Source organism: Elephas maximus, chromosome 6 (genome assembly GCF_024166365.1).
Source record: "Elephas maximus indicus isolate mEleMax1 chromosome 6, mEleMax1 primary haplotype, whole genome shotgun sequence".
Classification (NCBI taxonomy): Eukaryota; Metazoa; Chordata; class Mammalia; order Proboscidea; family Elephantidae; genus Elephas; species Elephas maximus.
Genome location: NC_064824.1, coordinates 142,470,572 through 142,484,218, shown reverse-complemented (window position 1 = coordinate 142,484,218; position 13,647 = coordinate 142,470,572). Strand labels below are relative to the sequence as shown.

The 13,647-nt window shown below is 63.0% G+C and overlaps 2 protein-coding genes across 4 annotated transcripts in view; one reads left to right on the top strand and one right to left on the bottom strand.

Moving 5' to 3' along the window:
- The window catches only part of ANKMY1 (ankyrin repeat and MYND domain containing 1), a 55,575-nt gene extending 53,447 nt beyond the window's left edge, over positions 1 to 2,128 (top strand). For 2 of the 3 annotated variants that reach the window (XM_049888607.1, XM_049888606.1), the window contains one exon: positions 1,303 to 2,128. In XM_049888607.1, coding sequence (XP_049744564.1) covers positions 1,303 to 1,394 — 92 coding nt within the window. In that variant the 3' untranslated portion in view covers positions 1,395 to 2,128. The remainder of the gene's footprint in view (positions 1 to 1,302) is intronic. The other variant, XM_049888609.1, reaches the window with a different exon arrangement.
- A 547-nt stretch (positions 2,129 to 2,675) lies between these two features.
- Positions 2,676 to 13,647, bottom strand: part of GPC1 (glypican 1) — a 30,410-nt gene continuing 19,438 nt past the window's right edge. Inside the window, exons 2-9 of the mRNA XM_049888604.1 lie at positions 10,504 to 10,662; positions 7,794 to 8,185; positions 7,084 to 7,249; positions 6,308 to 6,438; positions 6,094 to 6,213; positions 5,851 to 5,984; positions 5,263 to 5,438; positions 2,676 to 4,873 (exon numbers count right to left, since the gene is read on the bottom strand). Coding sequence (XP_049744561.1) covers positions 4,641 to 4,873; positions 5,263 to 5,438; positions 5,851 to 5,984; positions 6,094 to 6,213; positions 6,308 to 6,438; positions 7,084 to 7,249; positions 7,794 to 8,185; positions 10,504 to 10,662 — 1,511 coding nt within the window. The 3' untranslated portion in view covers positions 2,676 to 4,640. The remainder of the gene's footprint in view (positions 4,874 to 5,262; positions 5,439 to 5,850; positions 5,985 to 6,093; positions 6,214 to 6,307; positions 6,439 to 7,083; positions 7,250 to 7,793; positions 8,186 to 10,503; positions 10,663 to 13,647) is intronic.

The following is a 13,647-nucleotide window of genomic DNA, read 5'->3' as shown; positions in this document are numbered from 1 at the left end:
TTTAGCACAGGGGGTTTGCTCTTCCCGAGCTCAGGTGCACACTGACTTTGAGTATTTGCTGGGTTTTGTTAAGCAGTTCAATATGTTTGTAGGGAAAAGGCCATTTCAGCATCTGTGGGAGATTTTCTAAAGGCATTTTCCTCCAGTCCCTCCTAACTCCCACGTCAGGGCGCTTGGTCTGACCCCCACCTTGACGCTCCTCCTGTCAAATCCTGTGTGTTGAGATCTCCCATGACACCTTTGTTGGCTCACCTCTGTGCTCTCCCAGGTGGGGAAGATAAATGGGCTCTGCTAGAAATTTTGGCCCAGTGAAGGAAGGAGGGAAGCGTTTAGGGTTATGCTTCACTTTGCAGGGTGAGAGACCTTCTGCCTGTGGGGTATGGGGGTCCTGTCCTTAAGAGGTTCCTGCTGCACAGGGGCGGGCTGCTGGGGCAGTGACTACCCAGGCTCCTTTGTCATGGGGCTGCTGGCCTCGGGGTCCCATCCATGTGTCCCCAGGAACTTTTCTCTCAGCTGTTACCTCCGCCCCACAATCCTGCCCCACTTTTTGATGGCCCTGAGATGGGGCCTCTACCTGTTTCCAGCACCCCAGGGGGGATTTAGGGCTGAAGGAGGGGGATCGGGGTGTGTTGGGGCCAGTTTTCCATTCTGAACTTGAGGTAGTATTTTGATAGCAAACTTGGTTCCTAGACAGAGGGCACCATCTCCAGTCAAAGGAGTGCCTGGCGTGGCTGAGTGGGGCAGAGACAGCATGTGTGTGTGTGTCTGTGGGGATGAGTGCGTGTGTGTGTAGATGCCTGTGTGAATATGCATGTGTGTGCATGTGTACACATGCGCATGAGCGTGCATGCGTGTCTGTGTCTGCATGAGTGTGTCCATGGGGGTGAGTGTGAGAGTGAGTGTGAAAATGCAGATGAGTGTATGTGCACAAGCGTGTGTACGTGTGGCCACCCATTACCAGGGTGCCAAGGTCCCGTTCTGTGAGCCTAAGCCACCCATACCTGGCATGCTGCAGGTGCCCACAGCTGGCCTGCCAAGGATCCCCATACAATGTGCAGTGTTGCTGGGAGCTGGACTGGAGACCACCCATGGCCACTGGGCTGGGAACGCTGGCAGCAGGCGTGGGAGGGCTGGCCTCTCGGCTCTCCTGTCTGTTCTTGGAGGAGCTGAGGAGGCTGAGAGCTGTGATGGCAGGGCGGGCTGGGCTAGGGAGCTCCAAGGTGGTCCCCTAGGGGGTGCCTCTTTCCGTGGAGCCAGTCCTGTGCTGGGTGCCAGCCTCACCTGTGCCCTCCCTCCCGACAGTGAGAAGACTCTCGAAGGAAAGCTGGCAGCCCCTGAACCTGCACCCCTCACCATTCCAGAGAACCCAATACTCCACCTACAGCCAGGAGTGAGCCTGGGCCCTGGGCTATGCCGGAGGACATCCCACCTGGATCCAGGAGTGAGCCTGGGCCCTGGGCTGTGACTGAGAACATGCTACCTGCAGCCAGGGGTGAGCCTGGGCCCTGGGCCGTGCCTGACGACATGCTACCTGCAGCCAGGAGTGAGCCTAGGCCCTGGGCTGTGACTGAGAACATGCCACCTGCAGCCAGGAGTGAGCCTGGGCCCTGGGCTGTGCCGGAGGACATCCCACCTGCAGCCAGGAGTGAACCTGGGCCCTGGGCTGTGCCTGAGGACATGCTACCTGCAGCCAGGGGTGAGCCTGGGCCCTCGGCTGCAGCTCTGTGATCCACATCTCCTGCCACTGACATGACCCTCATCCAGGCTGAGAGGCACCACAGGACCTGCCAGTGGAGGGGTCCTGCACCCCGCCTCATCTCCCAGTGGAGGCACGGGGCCCCAGGACTCTGGGGGGCTGAATGGGTGGGGACGCAGCAGGTGTCCTGGGAAGCCCCATCTGGAGTCAGGGTCCCTGCTCAGGCTACAGCCCCCTGAGGAGCCCCTCTCTGTGCAGCTGTACCCTCTAGGGTACAGTGCCCACTCCTGTGTTGGGGTGGGCCCCGGGAGGGGCGTCCACAGCTCGGGTGTAGAATGCAACTGGGGTTTCTGGGGAATAGAAATGCTGTTAAAATCCTTGCCAGGCAGACCACTGTGGGCCTCGAATCCCAAATAAAGTGGCCCTCCCACATTCAGCACATGCCTGGAGTGAGGACCCTGCTCCTGTGTGGGACCCCAAAGGATGCAGATGGGTGGGACTGTAGGCACCCCGCGGGGTGAGGCATGGGGCTGCAGCCGGCCAGCCACCTGATGCGAGTCCTCTCTGCTTGGGGAGGCCGAGTGGCCGGATGAGACTTCTGAGGTCCCCACTATGGTGAGCAGTGGCATGCACGGTGGGGCTCTGCTGACACTGGGGCTGGACAGGGCCATCAGGTCATCCTTGAGGCCTCAGGACAGCACTGGTCCCTGCACCCGGACTCCCGGGCCATCTCTGCTCAGGTCTGTCCTGGGGGAGAGTGGCTGGCTAAACATAGGGCCTGCAGGGACTGTGTGGGCCCTGCATGCAGGGGCGTCTGGGATCTCTCCTGCCCTGGCTTCTCCCTTCTTCTGGCATGCACCCATGTGGGCTGCTCGTCAAGGCCAGAGCCCGAATCCGGATGGGATGCAGATACCGATAGAATGATGTACCCACAAGGGGTGCATCCCAAACACAGAGGTCCTGGGCCATACCTCCAGGCGCAACCGGTGCCCAAGCCTCTGGTTTCCCAGTGAACAGTCAGCCACCCATGTGTTCACACGCGCTCACACGCTCCCCCCCATCCTGGGGTTACAAGGGCAGGCGGGGCTGTTTGTGAGCACATCTGTGACACGGGGCCTGGCTCGGGTGCAAGTCTCCAGTCTTTTATTCATATAAGTACACACCTCACCTGCTGACAAACAGCATGGGGGACGGGTACCTCAGGACAGACAGGACATGCAGGCCAGACCACCCCACGGTCAGCGGCCAAGTCAGAGCTGGCCTGATGCACAGATACCTGGTGCGCTCTGGCCCCATCTGCCGGCCACATGGAGAAACAAGTGCTGCCCTTCCTGGCACACAGCCACCACTGCCCCCACAGCCTGGAGGAAGGAGGACCCAGGCCCAGCACCCACCACTGAACTAGCCACAGTTACTGGGTGGGCTCCCCTGTGGGGACTGGGCCCAATTCCAGAGAACACTTGGTCCCGCCCAGGAAACCTGACGACAGACTGGAGACCTTGACCTCCAAACCAGAGGGGAGAAGCAAAGCAGTGCTAAGTGGCCTTCTGGGGCCTCGTGCTGGTTAGGACCCCTTGAGAGCCTCCTTCCCCTTGCCTGGGGCCCTTCCCAGCAGGGGGCCGCCCCACTTCCCAGAGCCTGCCAGCAACTAGGGCCTAGGAGGAGGGAGGGCCTGCACAAGCTGGGGAGGGGACTGGGACAGTGAGTGAGCCTGGGGTCCCTGCACATCCCGGGGCAGGGAAGGACACCAGGGCCAAAGATCGGCCCACTCCCCAAAAAGCTCTTTGGGGGGAGCTGAGACAGCAGCTCTGGGGTCTGAGGCGGCCGAGAGGGTCTGTAAATGGATGCACATCTGTAAAAGCCCTTAACTGTCCACACTCTGCTCAACCCCCTGCTGCCTACAGCTGGCTGAGGTCAGGGAAGGGACCCAGGCGCAGGTCCCTCTGGCCTGCAGTGCCTGCTGAGCTGCAGCTCCACCCAGCCACCCAGTGTCCCTGTGGCCAGCTCACAGCTCAGGTCACCTTTAGCCCTGGCCTGCACTGCTGGAGCTGGCCCTGGGTGAGAATGGGGGGTGGGCAGGACAGTGGTCAGGCTGTCTCAGCCCAGCCGTGGACCCTGGCAAGGTCTGCCTCCATGCACTTGCGGGTGAGAGGGGTGGTACACAGCTGCAAGAAGCTCTGTGCAGGAAGAGCACTCCGCAAGAAACACCCACAGAAGCCTGAGCCTGGACATGGCTGGCTGAGCCCAGACCTGGCTGGCTGGGCCGGGACGTGGCTGGCTGGGCCTGGCTGTGGCCTGCTGACAGCTGAAGCTGTATCTGCATGGAGGTCTCACTCACACCAGGTCTTGGCCGAGAACCAGGTCTGCAGACTCACGGGACGACCCTCCCTGGGGGGGTTCCAACCGAGGCTGGTGCTACGGTGGAGTCCCCACTGAGCTTCAAGGTGTCATGCACAATCTCAAGGCCCGCTTAGGCCCTGGAAGACCGAGTCCCCCACCTTGTGGGGTTCCTGGGGAGGTCGAGGGTGGGCTCTGAGGCAGCTCCCAGCAGCAGGAGGAAGGGAGAGGAAGGCACAGGTCCTCTCGGAGGGGATTGCTGATAGCATCTTCTCTGGAGAGATGCTGGAGGGCAGGTGATGTGTCTGCCAGGGTGATGGGTGGGCACGTGCAGACCGCAGGCAGCCACCGTGCCCCTGAGGTTCCTGAAATACATGGCTTTTGGGGGCACCTGCTCCCTGCTCACCTGAGGGCCTCGTAGTAAATGAAATGGCAGGGTGGTGAGGCCAGGCCTGGGGGTCACACCCCCATGTACCCTTCCCTCAGCGCAGACGCAGAGCCGCCCCTCCGGGTCGCCCCGCCCCCCCTCCACCAGGGTAATTAAATAGTGTCTGTTTCCCGTTTTGGCAAAGTCAGTCCTTGGCCACAGTCCCTGCGATCGGGGGCATTACCGCCACCAGGGCCTGGCGGCTGCGAGGACCAAGGTGAGGAGGAGCAGAAGCAGGAAGGGCGCATGGGGCCGGGGGCAGCCGGCGGCTGAGGACGGTCCCTCCCGCTCGGACAGGCCGGGGAGGGCGTGAGTCGCGGTCGTCCGTGAGCTGGAGATCTTCTTGCTGACCCTCCGCCCGCAGGCGTCGTCAGGGCAGCCGCCACCGCTGCCGGAGCCGCTACCGTCGTCACCTGGGGAGGCGCAGGCTCAGGCCATGCCGGGCGGGCCCGTGTCCTCGACGCCCCAGCCCGAGCCGGCTCCACCCTGCCATCCCCCCCGGACGCCGAGGCTGGCCAGCAGACCCCGCTCTCGGGTCCGCCGCTGTCGTCCCCACCTGGAGCCCAGGCCGGACACACAACCTTGCGCGGAGACGCGGGGATCTGGCGTCCACGTCCTGGTCTCGGGCGGGGAGCCGCGGCGTCCCTCCCCCTAGAGGGCCCCGCCTCCCTGGGGCCTGACCGGCCCCGCCCCACCCCGCGCCCCCACCTCCGCCGCGGCCCCGCCCCCGCCATCTAGCTTCTCACCCCACCCCCGCCCCGTGCGCGCTGGCCGCCCCGCCCCGCGAAGGGCCCCTGCTCACTGGTGTCCTGGAAGTCCACGTCCTTGCCGTTGTAGGCGCTGCGCAGCCGGTTGGTCATGACTTTCAGTTGCATTATTTGCTGCCGGATGGTCATGTCCGGCTTGGTGATGTCCACCTCCACCTCGGGGTTGTTGATCTGGTTGGCCAGGCCATCGCCCATCACCTCCGGGAGGTACCTGGGCCCAGACGGGCAGAAGCCCTGTCACCAAGACAAGGACCCTGCCTCTACCACAACCCCCCAGTGGCACCTCGGCACTGCACTGACTTCGGGGAGGAGGCGCCCCACACCGACTCCATCTTGGGGAGGCGGCACCCCTTGCACTGCCCCCCTTGGATAGATGGCACCTCAGTACTCCCCCCACCTCGGGGAGGACCAGCCTCTAGCACTGATCCCCCTTTGGGGAGGTGGCCCCCAGCACTGGCCCCATCTCCTGTAGGTGGCGGCCCCATGCAGTGCCGGGAGAGCTGTCCCTCTCTCTCAGCCTCATCACACGACTCACACATATACCCGGGGCCTTCGGCATGCAGGGACTGCCCCGAGTCCCCAGAGAGGGGGGCGGGCACCGTGCAGCAGGGCGGGGAGCTCACCGGCCCTTGGTCATCCCGTTCCAGCAGCGGTCATCGCTGGCAGTGCTCATGGCCACCCTCTCACTGCACAGCGTCCCCGGGAGGCTGATCCAGAAATCCTGGATGTCGCGGAGCTGGGCCTTGGCCTCGGAGACCTGAGAGCAGCAGGCAGCTGCTGGATAGTCCTGGCCCAGCCTGCCAGCCTGCCTGCCACCCCCAGCCAAGGCCTCGGACTGGGGCCCCTGGGATGGAGAGCCCACTCACCAGCTTCTCCAATGTGCCTGTGGGGGGCTTCTCCTGTGGCTCCAGCTGGCCCCGGCGTCGCTTCTCCTCGGGCCCGGTGCTCTGGGAGTTGACCTTGGGGTTTCCGCAGCCCTGGATGACCTGGGGAAACACCACAGGGGCCCAGGAGGCTGCCTTGGGCCCGGAAGGGGCCACATCTGGGACACCCCCCTTCCCTCCACCCCTCCTGCTGCACCTTGGCTGTGAGCGTGTCCTTGTTGTCCTGGAGGGTGTTGATGGCCTCCGCCAGCCATATGTGCACGCTGCTGATGACGCTCTCCGCGCCTGACGGGCCCCAGAACTTGTCAGTGATGAGCACCATGGAATCTGACATGAGGGTAAGCACACGCGTGCACATGTCACCATGTGTGCACACTGGTAACACACGCTCCACAGCACAGGGCACAGGCCCGGGCTAGCCAGGAGAGCTGGGAGTGTACTCAGGCTGACCCATCCTTTTATCACGTTGGCTTACTTCTGAAAACACATGCACACATTTGCTGACGACGTGTCAGTACATGTCCACATTAGCTTCTGTGTCTGCTGGCACGTACGTGTGCTGACTCACCTCAAAGCAGCATGTACACCTTAGCTCACACACGTGTTCGTGTGCATGCATGTCAGCATGTGCACGTTAGTTCTCCTGTGCATTGGCATGTATACATGTTGGCCCACTGTGTGAACACAGTACGTCACCTCACGTGTTAGCATGTTAAGTGTGCTGAGACACTGTGTCAGAGCCGTGCATGTCAACTCACGCTGGCATGCACACATGCTGGTCCGTGTGTGTCATGTGTCGGTGTGCTCACTCAGTGCTCTGGCCCTCCCAGGCCCCTGCCCCAGTGCAGCTCCATGTTCTACCCCACTGAGGCTGTGCAGACTGGACCTGTGTCTCCCCACGATCCCCACCCCAGTCCCATCCCCCGACGACAGGGCCTGGAGTGTGGGGTGAGGGTGCCTGGGATGGCTCACCCAGGAGGTTCCTCCACTCGGCGTCCAGGTCGGCCTGGTTGGCGAGGCAGCCTTTCAGCACGTTGCGGCAGTAGTCGGGGCAGGGCCGGGCGCCGGGCACCCCCAGGCAGTGGGCACAGTAGACCAGCTTCATGACAGCCCTCGAGCACTCTGGGCCCAGGGGGACCTGTGGGTGAAGGCAGCCTGACTCCTTGCAGTGGAAATCCCGTGTGTGCTGTGGGCCCAACTGCCCCAGGTTGGGGAGGGCCCGGGTAGGGGTCAGGAGGTGACCTTAGCTCTGCCCGACTCAGCCCGGTCCCAGGGACACTAGTCCCAATAATCACCGAGGTCACGGTGATTGGGAAGCATGACCACCTTGCCATGAAGATGGAGAAACTGAGGCTCGAAGGTGGGGGTGACTTCCTAAAAACACCGGGCGGGTCTGGAAAGGCCTGCTTGGCCCGTCTCTTGTCCATCCTCACCCCCCAGCCCCAGGCCTGCCAGCCCCTTCCCTCCCAGCCCAGGACGCAGCTGGAAGACGGGTCTGGGCAGTGGGGGTTGGCCTGGAGCCATCCCTGCCCCAGGAGGGCACACATCTGGACATGCTGTCAGCAGGCTGGTCCCGAACCAAAGCTGGGGGCCGAGGGTCAGGAGCTGGGCCATAGTTCAGGGCACAGGGCAGAGCACGGGGACTCCAGGGCCTCCTGAGAGACCCTGGCAGCAGTGCGCACCTGGGCCACCTTCCGGACCACATCGGTGGCCACGCCCAGGCCCTGAACAAAGGCCCGAGCTGCCACGAAGGCGCGGGTGGCCCGCAGGCGTAGCTCACGAGGGACCTCCCCGAAGGGCCGCAGGGCCTCAGCCTGCTTGCCCAGGCAGTCCAGGTAGTCATCCGGCAGCAACAGCTGCGGGTGAAGCTGCCTGAAGAGGCGTTCGAGCAGGCGGGCCCAGAACTCGGCCAGCGTTTCCTCCAGGTGCAGGTTGGCGCCGCGGTAGTAGAGGCGAAGCTCGGCGTACAGGTCGCGGAAGGCCTTGGCGTTATGTGTGTACAGGTCCCCAAAGACGCTGGGAAAGGTGTCCTGCAGCACCCGCTCGGAGCCGTTCAGCAGGCGCTGGAAGTGGTCTGCGGCACAGGGAGGGGGTGTGAGGTGCTGGGGGCGGGGGGCTGAAACTCAGGGGCTCCGCCAGGAGAGGCCACTGCCGAAAATCCCCAGCCCCCTGCTGTGTCCTTAGGAGTCCAAGGGTGCTGCATACAGTGACTGCACTCGGCTGCTAACTGAAAGGCTGGGATTCGAGTCTGCCCAGAGGCACCTTGAAAGAGAGGCCTGGAGATCTATTTCTGAAAAATCAGCCACTGAAAGTCTTACCGAGGAGAGTTACTACTCTGACACACGGAGTCACCACGAGTTGGAATTGGTTCGACGGCAAGGGTTTTTTATAAACCATACGTTTGCGTAACTCAAAGCTGATCTGGAAGCCCTCTCTGCACTGTGACCTCAGACCCCCTGTGGTTGCAGCCAGCTGTCCAGCAGCTCATGCTGCTGCCTGTGCCCTGGTCTGGGGGTGCACAGCCTCTCAGGTCCAGCCCTGGGCACAGCTGCGGCTCTGCAGGCTGCAGGTAGTTGGACGATGGACCTCCTGGCCCCTAAGGATGGCCTGGGTCCTGGGCTGCCCCTCAGAGCCAGCTGAGATGTTCACAGGCAGCCTGAGGGCCTGCTGGGCAGGAGGGTAGGTCCTGGGGAGGACTGCCTGCAGCCACCACAATCACCCGGGTGCCGAGGGAGGTCTTGCTCTGAGTGTCATCATCACAGAAGCCTGGCACTAGCTAGGTGAGGGGCTGTAGGACCTGGCCAATTAAAGCCCAGGGCCCAGCAGCCATGTGGTGACCTGGGTGGCTCCCCAGTCCAGCTGCCTGTCCCTCTAGGAGGGGGCCCGTGTCTCCCTGGGGGTCTCAGGGAGGGGTCCTGCTGCTGTGGGCAGGAGGTCAGGTAGGCACCCTGTCCTGGCACCAGGAGGTGACAAGTGTGGGGACTCTGGGGGCAGCGGTGCCACTGAGAACACTACCACGGCCAGAGAAGGGACGAGAGGCAGGGCCAGGCTAGGATGTGGGCAGAGCAGACTGAGTGGCTCGGTGAGTGGGCCACCCTGCCCCCTGGCTCTTGGCACTTCCCTCTGGCTGACCAGGGCTCCGGCCCAAAAAGGGACACACTGAGCTGTGTTCCTTTTCCTCAAAGAAGAAAGAAGTGGCTGAGTACGGGCTTGCTGTGACCACACGAATCTGATGACCCATGTGGTGGGGTGCCCCACCCCACCCAGTCTAGGTATCTCTCCAACCTGTCCCTCTCCCCAAAGCAGAGCCATGTGCACACCTGGCTGGGCCACACCTGCTGCCACCTGCCTCTCTTCTGCCCCTTGAACCTGCCTGCTCCAGCCCACCTCCCCACACTCACCTGCTGATGTGGCCTTTGACTCAAGGAAAGGATCTGAGGCCACACCAGAGCAGCCCACCGCTCTGGGTACCTCCTTTCTCTCCCTGCTCAGGCTCATGGCCGCTGGTCCCTCCACCCTCCACAGGCATGAGCCACACTTCAGCCCAGGGCTCCTTCCTCTCACCGACCCTCAAGCCTGAGCTTAGCACAGAGGCCCCTTCCTGGGCTTCCTCCTTGGCCCCGCACGACCCCTCCGTGGCATCCCCTGCAGTTATCACTGTCATCCAGCACCCTTGTTCAGGGCCGGCACGCGCCGCCTGGCACAGCGAGGGGCCAGGAAGGCTGGGCCCTGCGGTCCTGAGGCTGTGGTCACACTCCGTCAGTGCCCAGCACGGACCCTGGACACTGCAGCTGCCACACAACCTGGGGCTGATTACCCTGGGTGCCAACTCCTGTCGGCCACACTGGGTACCCAAGCTCTGCTGTGAAGCCTGGCCCCCAGACCCTGGTCAGCCTTCTCCTGAGCTCCTGGGCTCTAGACCCCATCCTGGGGAGGGAGCCTTGCTGCTCCTGGATGCCTGGCCTCCTGAGCATGTCTCAAAAATTTGAGGCTGAATGAGCCAGGACACCTGGCACCAGGTGTGTGGCATGGCAGGTGCTTGGGGGCTTCGCCATGACAGAGGAGCCACCTGAGGGCAGAGGTCCCTCTGAGGGGCTGGCGGGAGGGGCAGGCCCACTCTCCCCAAACGTGCTGGGGCGTGCACACCCCCATGAGTGGACACAGAGCTCTGCAGGTGACTCCAGGACTCACGTATCTCCTGTTCAGGCTCCTCTTCTGACTGTACTCCCAGATCTCAGGGGTGCCTTCAACCCAGCCCCCAGCCCTACCTGCCCACCCTTCTCTCCTGAATCCCAAGCCTCTGACTCCAACCTCCCTGGGTGAGGCCCTGTGCCACCCAACCCCACTGCACCCTTCTCCAGGGTCCCTGTGCTGTGGGACCCCCTGGCTCACCATCGAAGCCACGCAGCTGCGTAGTGAGCATGGCCTGCAGGGCGCGGCTGCTGTCCTGAAGCCCGGTCTCCAGCTCAGCACGGCTGCGGTTGGCCAGGTTCTCCTCCATCTCGCTGGTGCAGCAGGTGTAGCCCTGGGGGCAAATCCTCAGGTGTTCACCTGTAGGGGGAGGGGCAGTGTAAGGAGGTGGGCATGGATGGGGCAGGGAGAGCTGGGAGAAGGGCCTCAGGGCCCCAGCGGGCTTGCCTGGGGAGTGGATGCTGACCCTGGACAGGATGGGGCACAGTTCAGGCAGCTGCTGACTGGAGGGGCCCGAGGTGACGGTGCAGATGAGGGTGGGCCTCACTGCAGCCCAGAACGTGACGCTGGGGGCTTAAGGCAGGGGGCTCCTGCACAGCAGAGGGCTGAGCCCAGTGCCCGCTCCCTGCTGCCCCCACACACCTGAGGAGGGTGCCACCATGGCCCAGAGCAGCCTGGAGCCCATGCGCACTGAGGCAGAAGGCTGGCCCCCGGTCCTGCTAGTGTAAGGTCTCAATGGCCAAAGCCCCAGGCTGACAGCGCACCCTCACTCAGACCCACCCCTGAGGCCTGAGTGGGAAGGGGAGAATCCCTGAGGGGCAGGGCAGCCCAGGGCCTCTCCTCAGCCCTGGGGGCCGCCTCACAGCACCCACTGTGAGCACAGCAGGCCCAGGTCAGACTCAGCCCGAAGCTGGGGTGTCCATGACGGAAAGTGACGGAAGGACCTGGGAGCACATTTCTGGGCTGGCTGGAGGGAGCCGTCCCTTGGGCATGGCCTGTGGGTCAGGACAGGGCCCACCACAAGACTGGGTGGACAGGTGCATCCTGGATAGGCAGTGGGCCAATGCCTTGCCCTCCAGCAGGATGCCCTGTGCTTTCTTCTGGGTGCCCTGGGACACAGGCGTGCCCCATCCTTCTGCTGGAGTCCCTTCCTTTCTACCCGAAGCCACCGTGTCATCAGGTGGCTGATGTCACATCTCCTGCAGCAGCTTCACGGTGATGTCACACACGGCATGTCCCACACAGGGAATGAGGATGAGCCCTGACAGTGCACCAGTCCTACAGAGAAGCCCAGGGCTGCTCTATGGAGGACCAAGAAGGCTGTCCATGGACCTGGCCGTGGGAGGGGTACGGCAGGGCACGCCCCCCATTTAACATGTACTGATACCACTTTCAAGGAGTCCCAGGGTGTCACAAACGGGCAAATAGTTAAGCGATCGACTACCAGCCAAAATGTCGGCAGTTCCAACCCAGCTGGAGGCACCTCAGAAGAGAGGCCTGGCAATGTTTCCAAAGGACACAGCCTTGAAAGCCCAGGGAACACAGCTCTACTCGGACACACCTGAAGGTGCCATGAGTTGGAGATTACTGCAGCAACTAGTTTGAGTTTTGGTTTTAATCCCATTTCCCAAAAAGCAGTATTATGTTGTAGACCAGGAAATTGAGGTGCAGAGAGGTACCTGATTCAGGGTCCCACCCCCTGCCCTCCCCCATGCTCCCCGTGGGTCTGTCCAGCCCCATGGCCAAGGCTGTCCTCCCATGGCCCTCAGGGTCCTTCCTCACAGGCCACACCTCCTGCCTCCAAGCCTGAGCTGGGGGCCATGGAGAGGTGGGGAGGGCCTGGCTTGGGACCAAGGCTATGAAGGGCTGGGGTCCACGGAGGGATCAGTGTGGATTCCAGAAACACTTCTCTGCAGGAGAAGCTAGCAGGAAGCCCCCAGGTGTCAGGGCTGAGGGGGCAACGAGGTTGTCGGTCCCCAGCCCCCCATACCACCTGCAGGTCCATCATTATAGCACCCGGAGGGGAAACGCCCACACCCCCAGCGTGGGGGTCCTCAAGGTGGAGGAGGCCGAGGGAGGAGGGGGTGGGCCACATGTGTGTCTAGGCCGAGGGACCAGGGGTAGACCGGAGGCAGACATGACCCTGACCAGAGTATGGTCCTGGGGCTTATCTGAAGGTCTGCATCTGCTAGGCAGCTGTGGACCAAAGGCCTGGGACTGTGGCCCAAGGCCAGGAAGAGTGGTGTCCTGGGTAAAGGCCGTCCCAAAGAGGGTAGGGAAGGTCAGCAGGAAGGGGGCTACCAGCTGAGGGCAGGAGAAGCAATGGGGGAAGGGAGAGGTGCTTGATGGCCATCACCAATCCCCCTACCCAGGGCAGGTCCCGCTCTCACACCCCCAGAGTCCTGGTCCCTTGCATGTTGGCAGCTACAGACCCTGATCCTGGGGACGTCCATCCGAGGGGCTGCTGTTGCCCCCGGCCTGGGACAGGGCTGACCTGGGGCAGGAAGGGTGGACCCAGAGGCCTGCTGGTGGAGGCATCAGGGCCCTGGGACCTGACCATGGAGGAGCAGGTCAGGTCCTTTCAAGGGAGACGTGGCTCTCAGGGGGCACCGGGGTGGGAGCCCACCCCAGCTCTGACAGCTGTCCATCAAAGCGAGAAGGGCCCTCCCTATCTTTCTTCTTGCCTGCAGGCAGGGCGGCGTGACAGGGAACATTCCACAGGGACCGTCCTTCACTCAGCAGCGTTTATTGACTGTCGTGGGGCCCTGAGCCCCCAGACCCAGGGCAGGATTGGGCAGATGTCTTTGGATCAGCATCCCCACAACGGCACCCTGGGGGTGTCAGCGGGCTCTGAACATCAAGGCGGAGGGACTGGAACTCACTCCACCCATGCTTGCCAGAGGCCCCCACCTGGGTACCTGGCCTATGAAAGCCTTGGGGCAACAGGCAGGATGAGGTCTTTGGGGGTGGGAGAGTCAGCATGCTACAGTGAGAAAGCGCAGGAAGAGCAATGAGGCACCTGGGGTGGGGTGGGAGGCGCCTCTCACCAGGGGGCTGTCCAGCAATAGAGAGAGAGCAGGTGGGCGTATGGGCCTATGGGCCTCTTAGCCAGAAGAGCTGTCAGGAATGGCGGGGGGGGGGGGGGGGGGAGGGGCGGGTCAGGTGCACAGATGGGCCTGGAACCTGGCAGTGGGGCTCGGCCAAGCTTGTGGGGTGGGGGCTGAGGGGGTAGAGGGGTAGAGGGCTGAGCTTACAGGCCTGCCTCAAGAGGAGTGAAGGAGCCAGCTAGCACTCCAGGTGACATCTTGGGCTGGGGGTGGGGGTGCTGGGTCTTGGGGCTCCAGC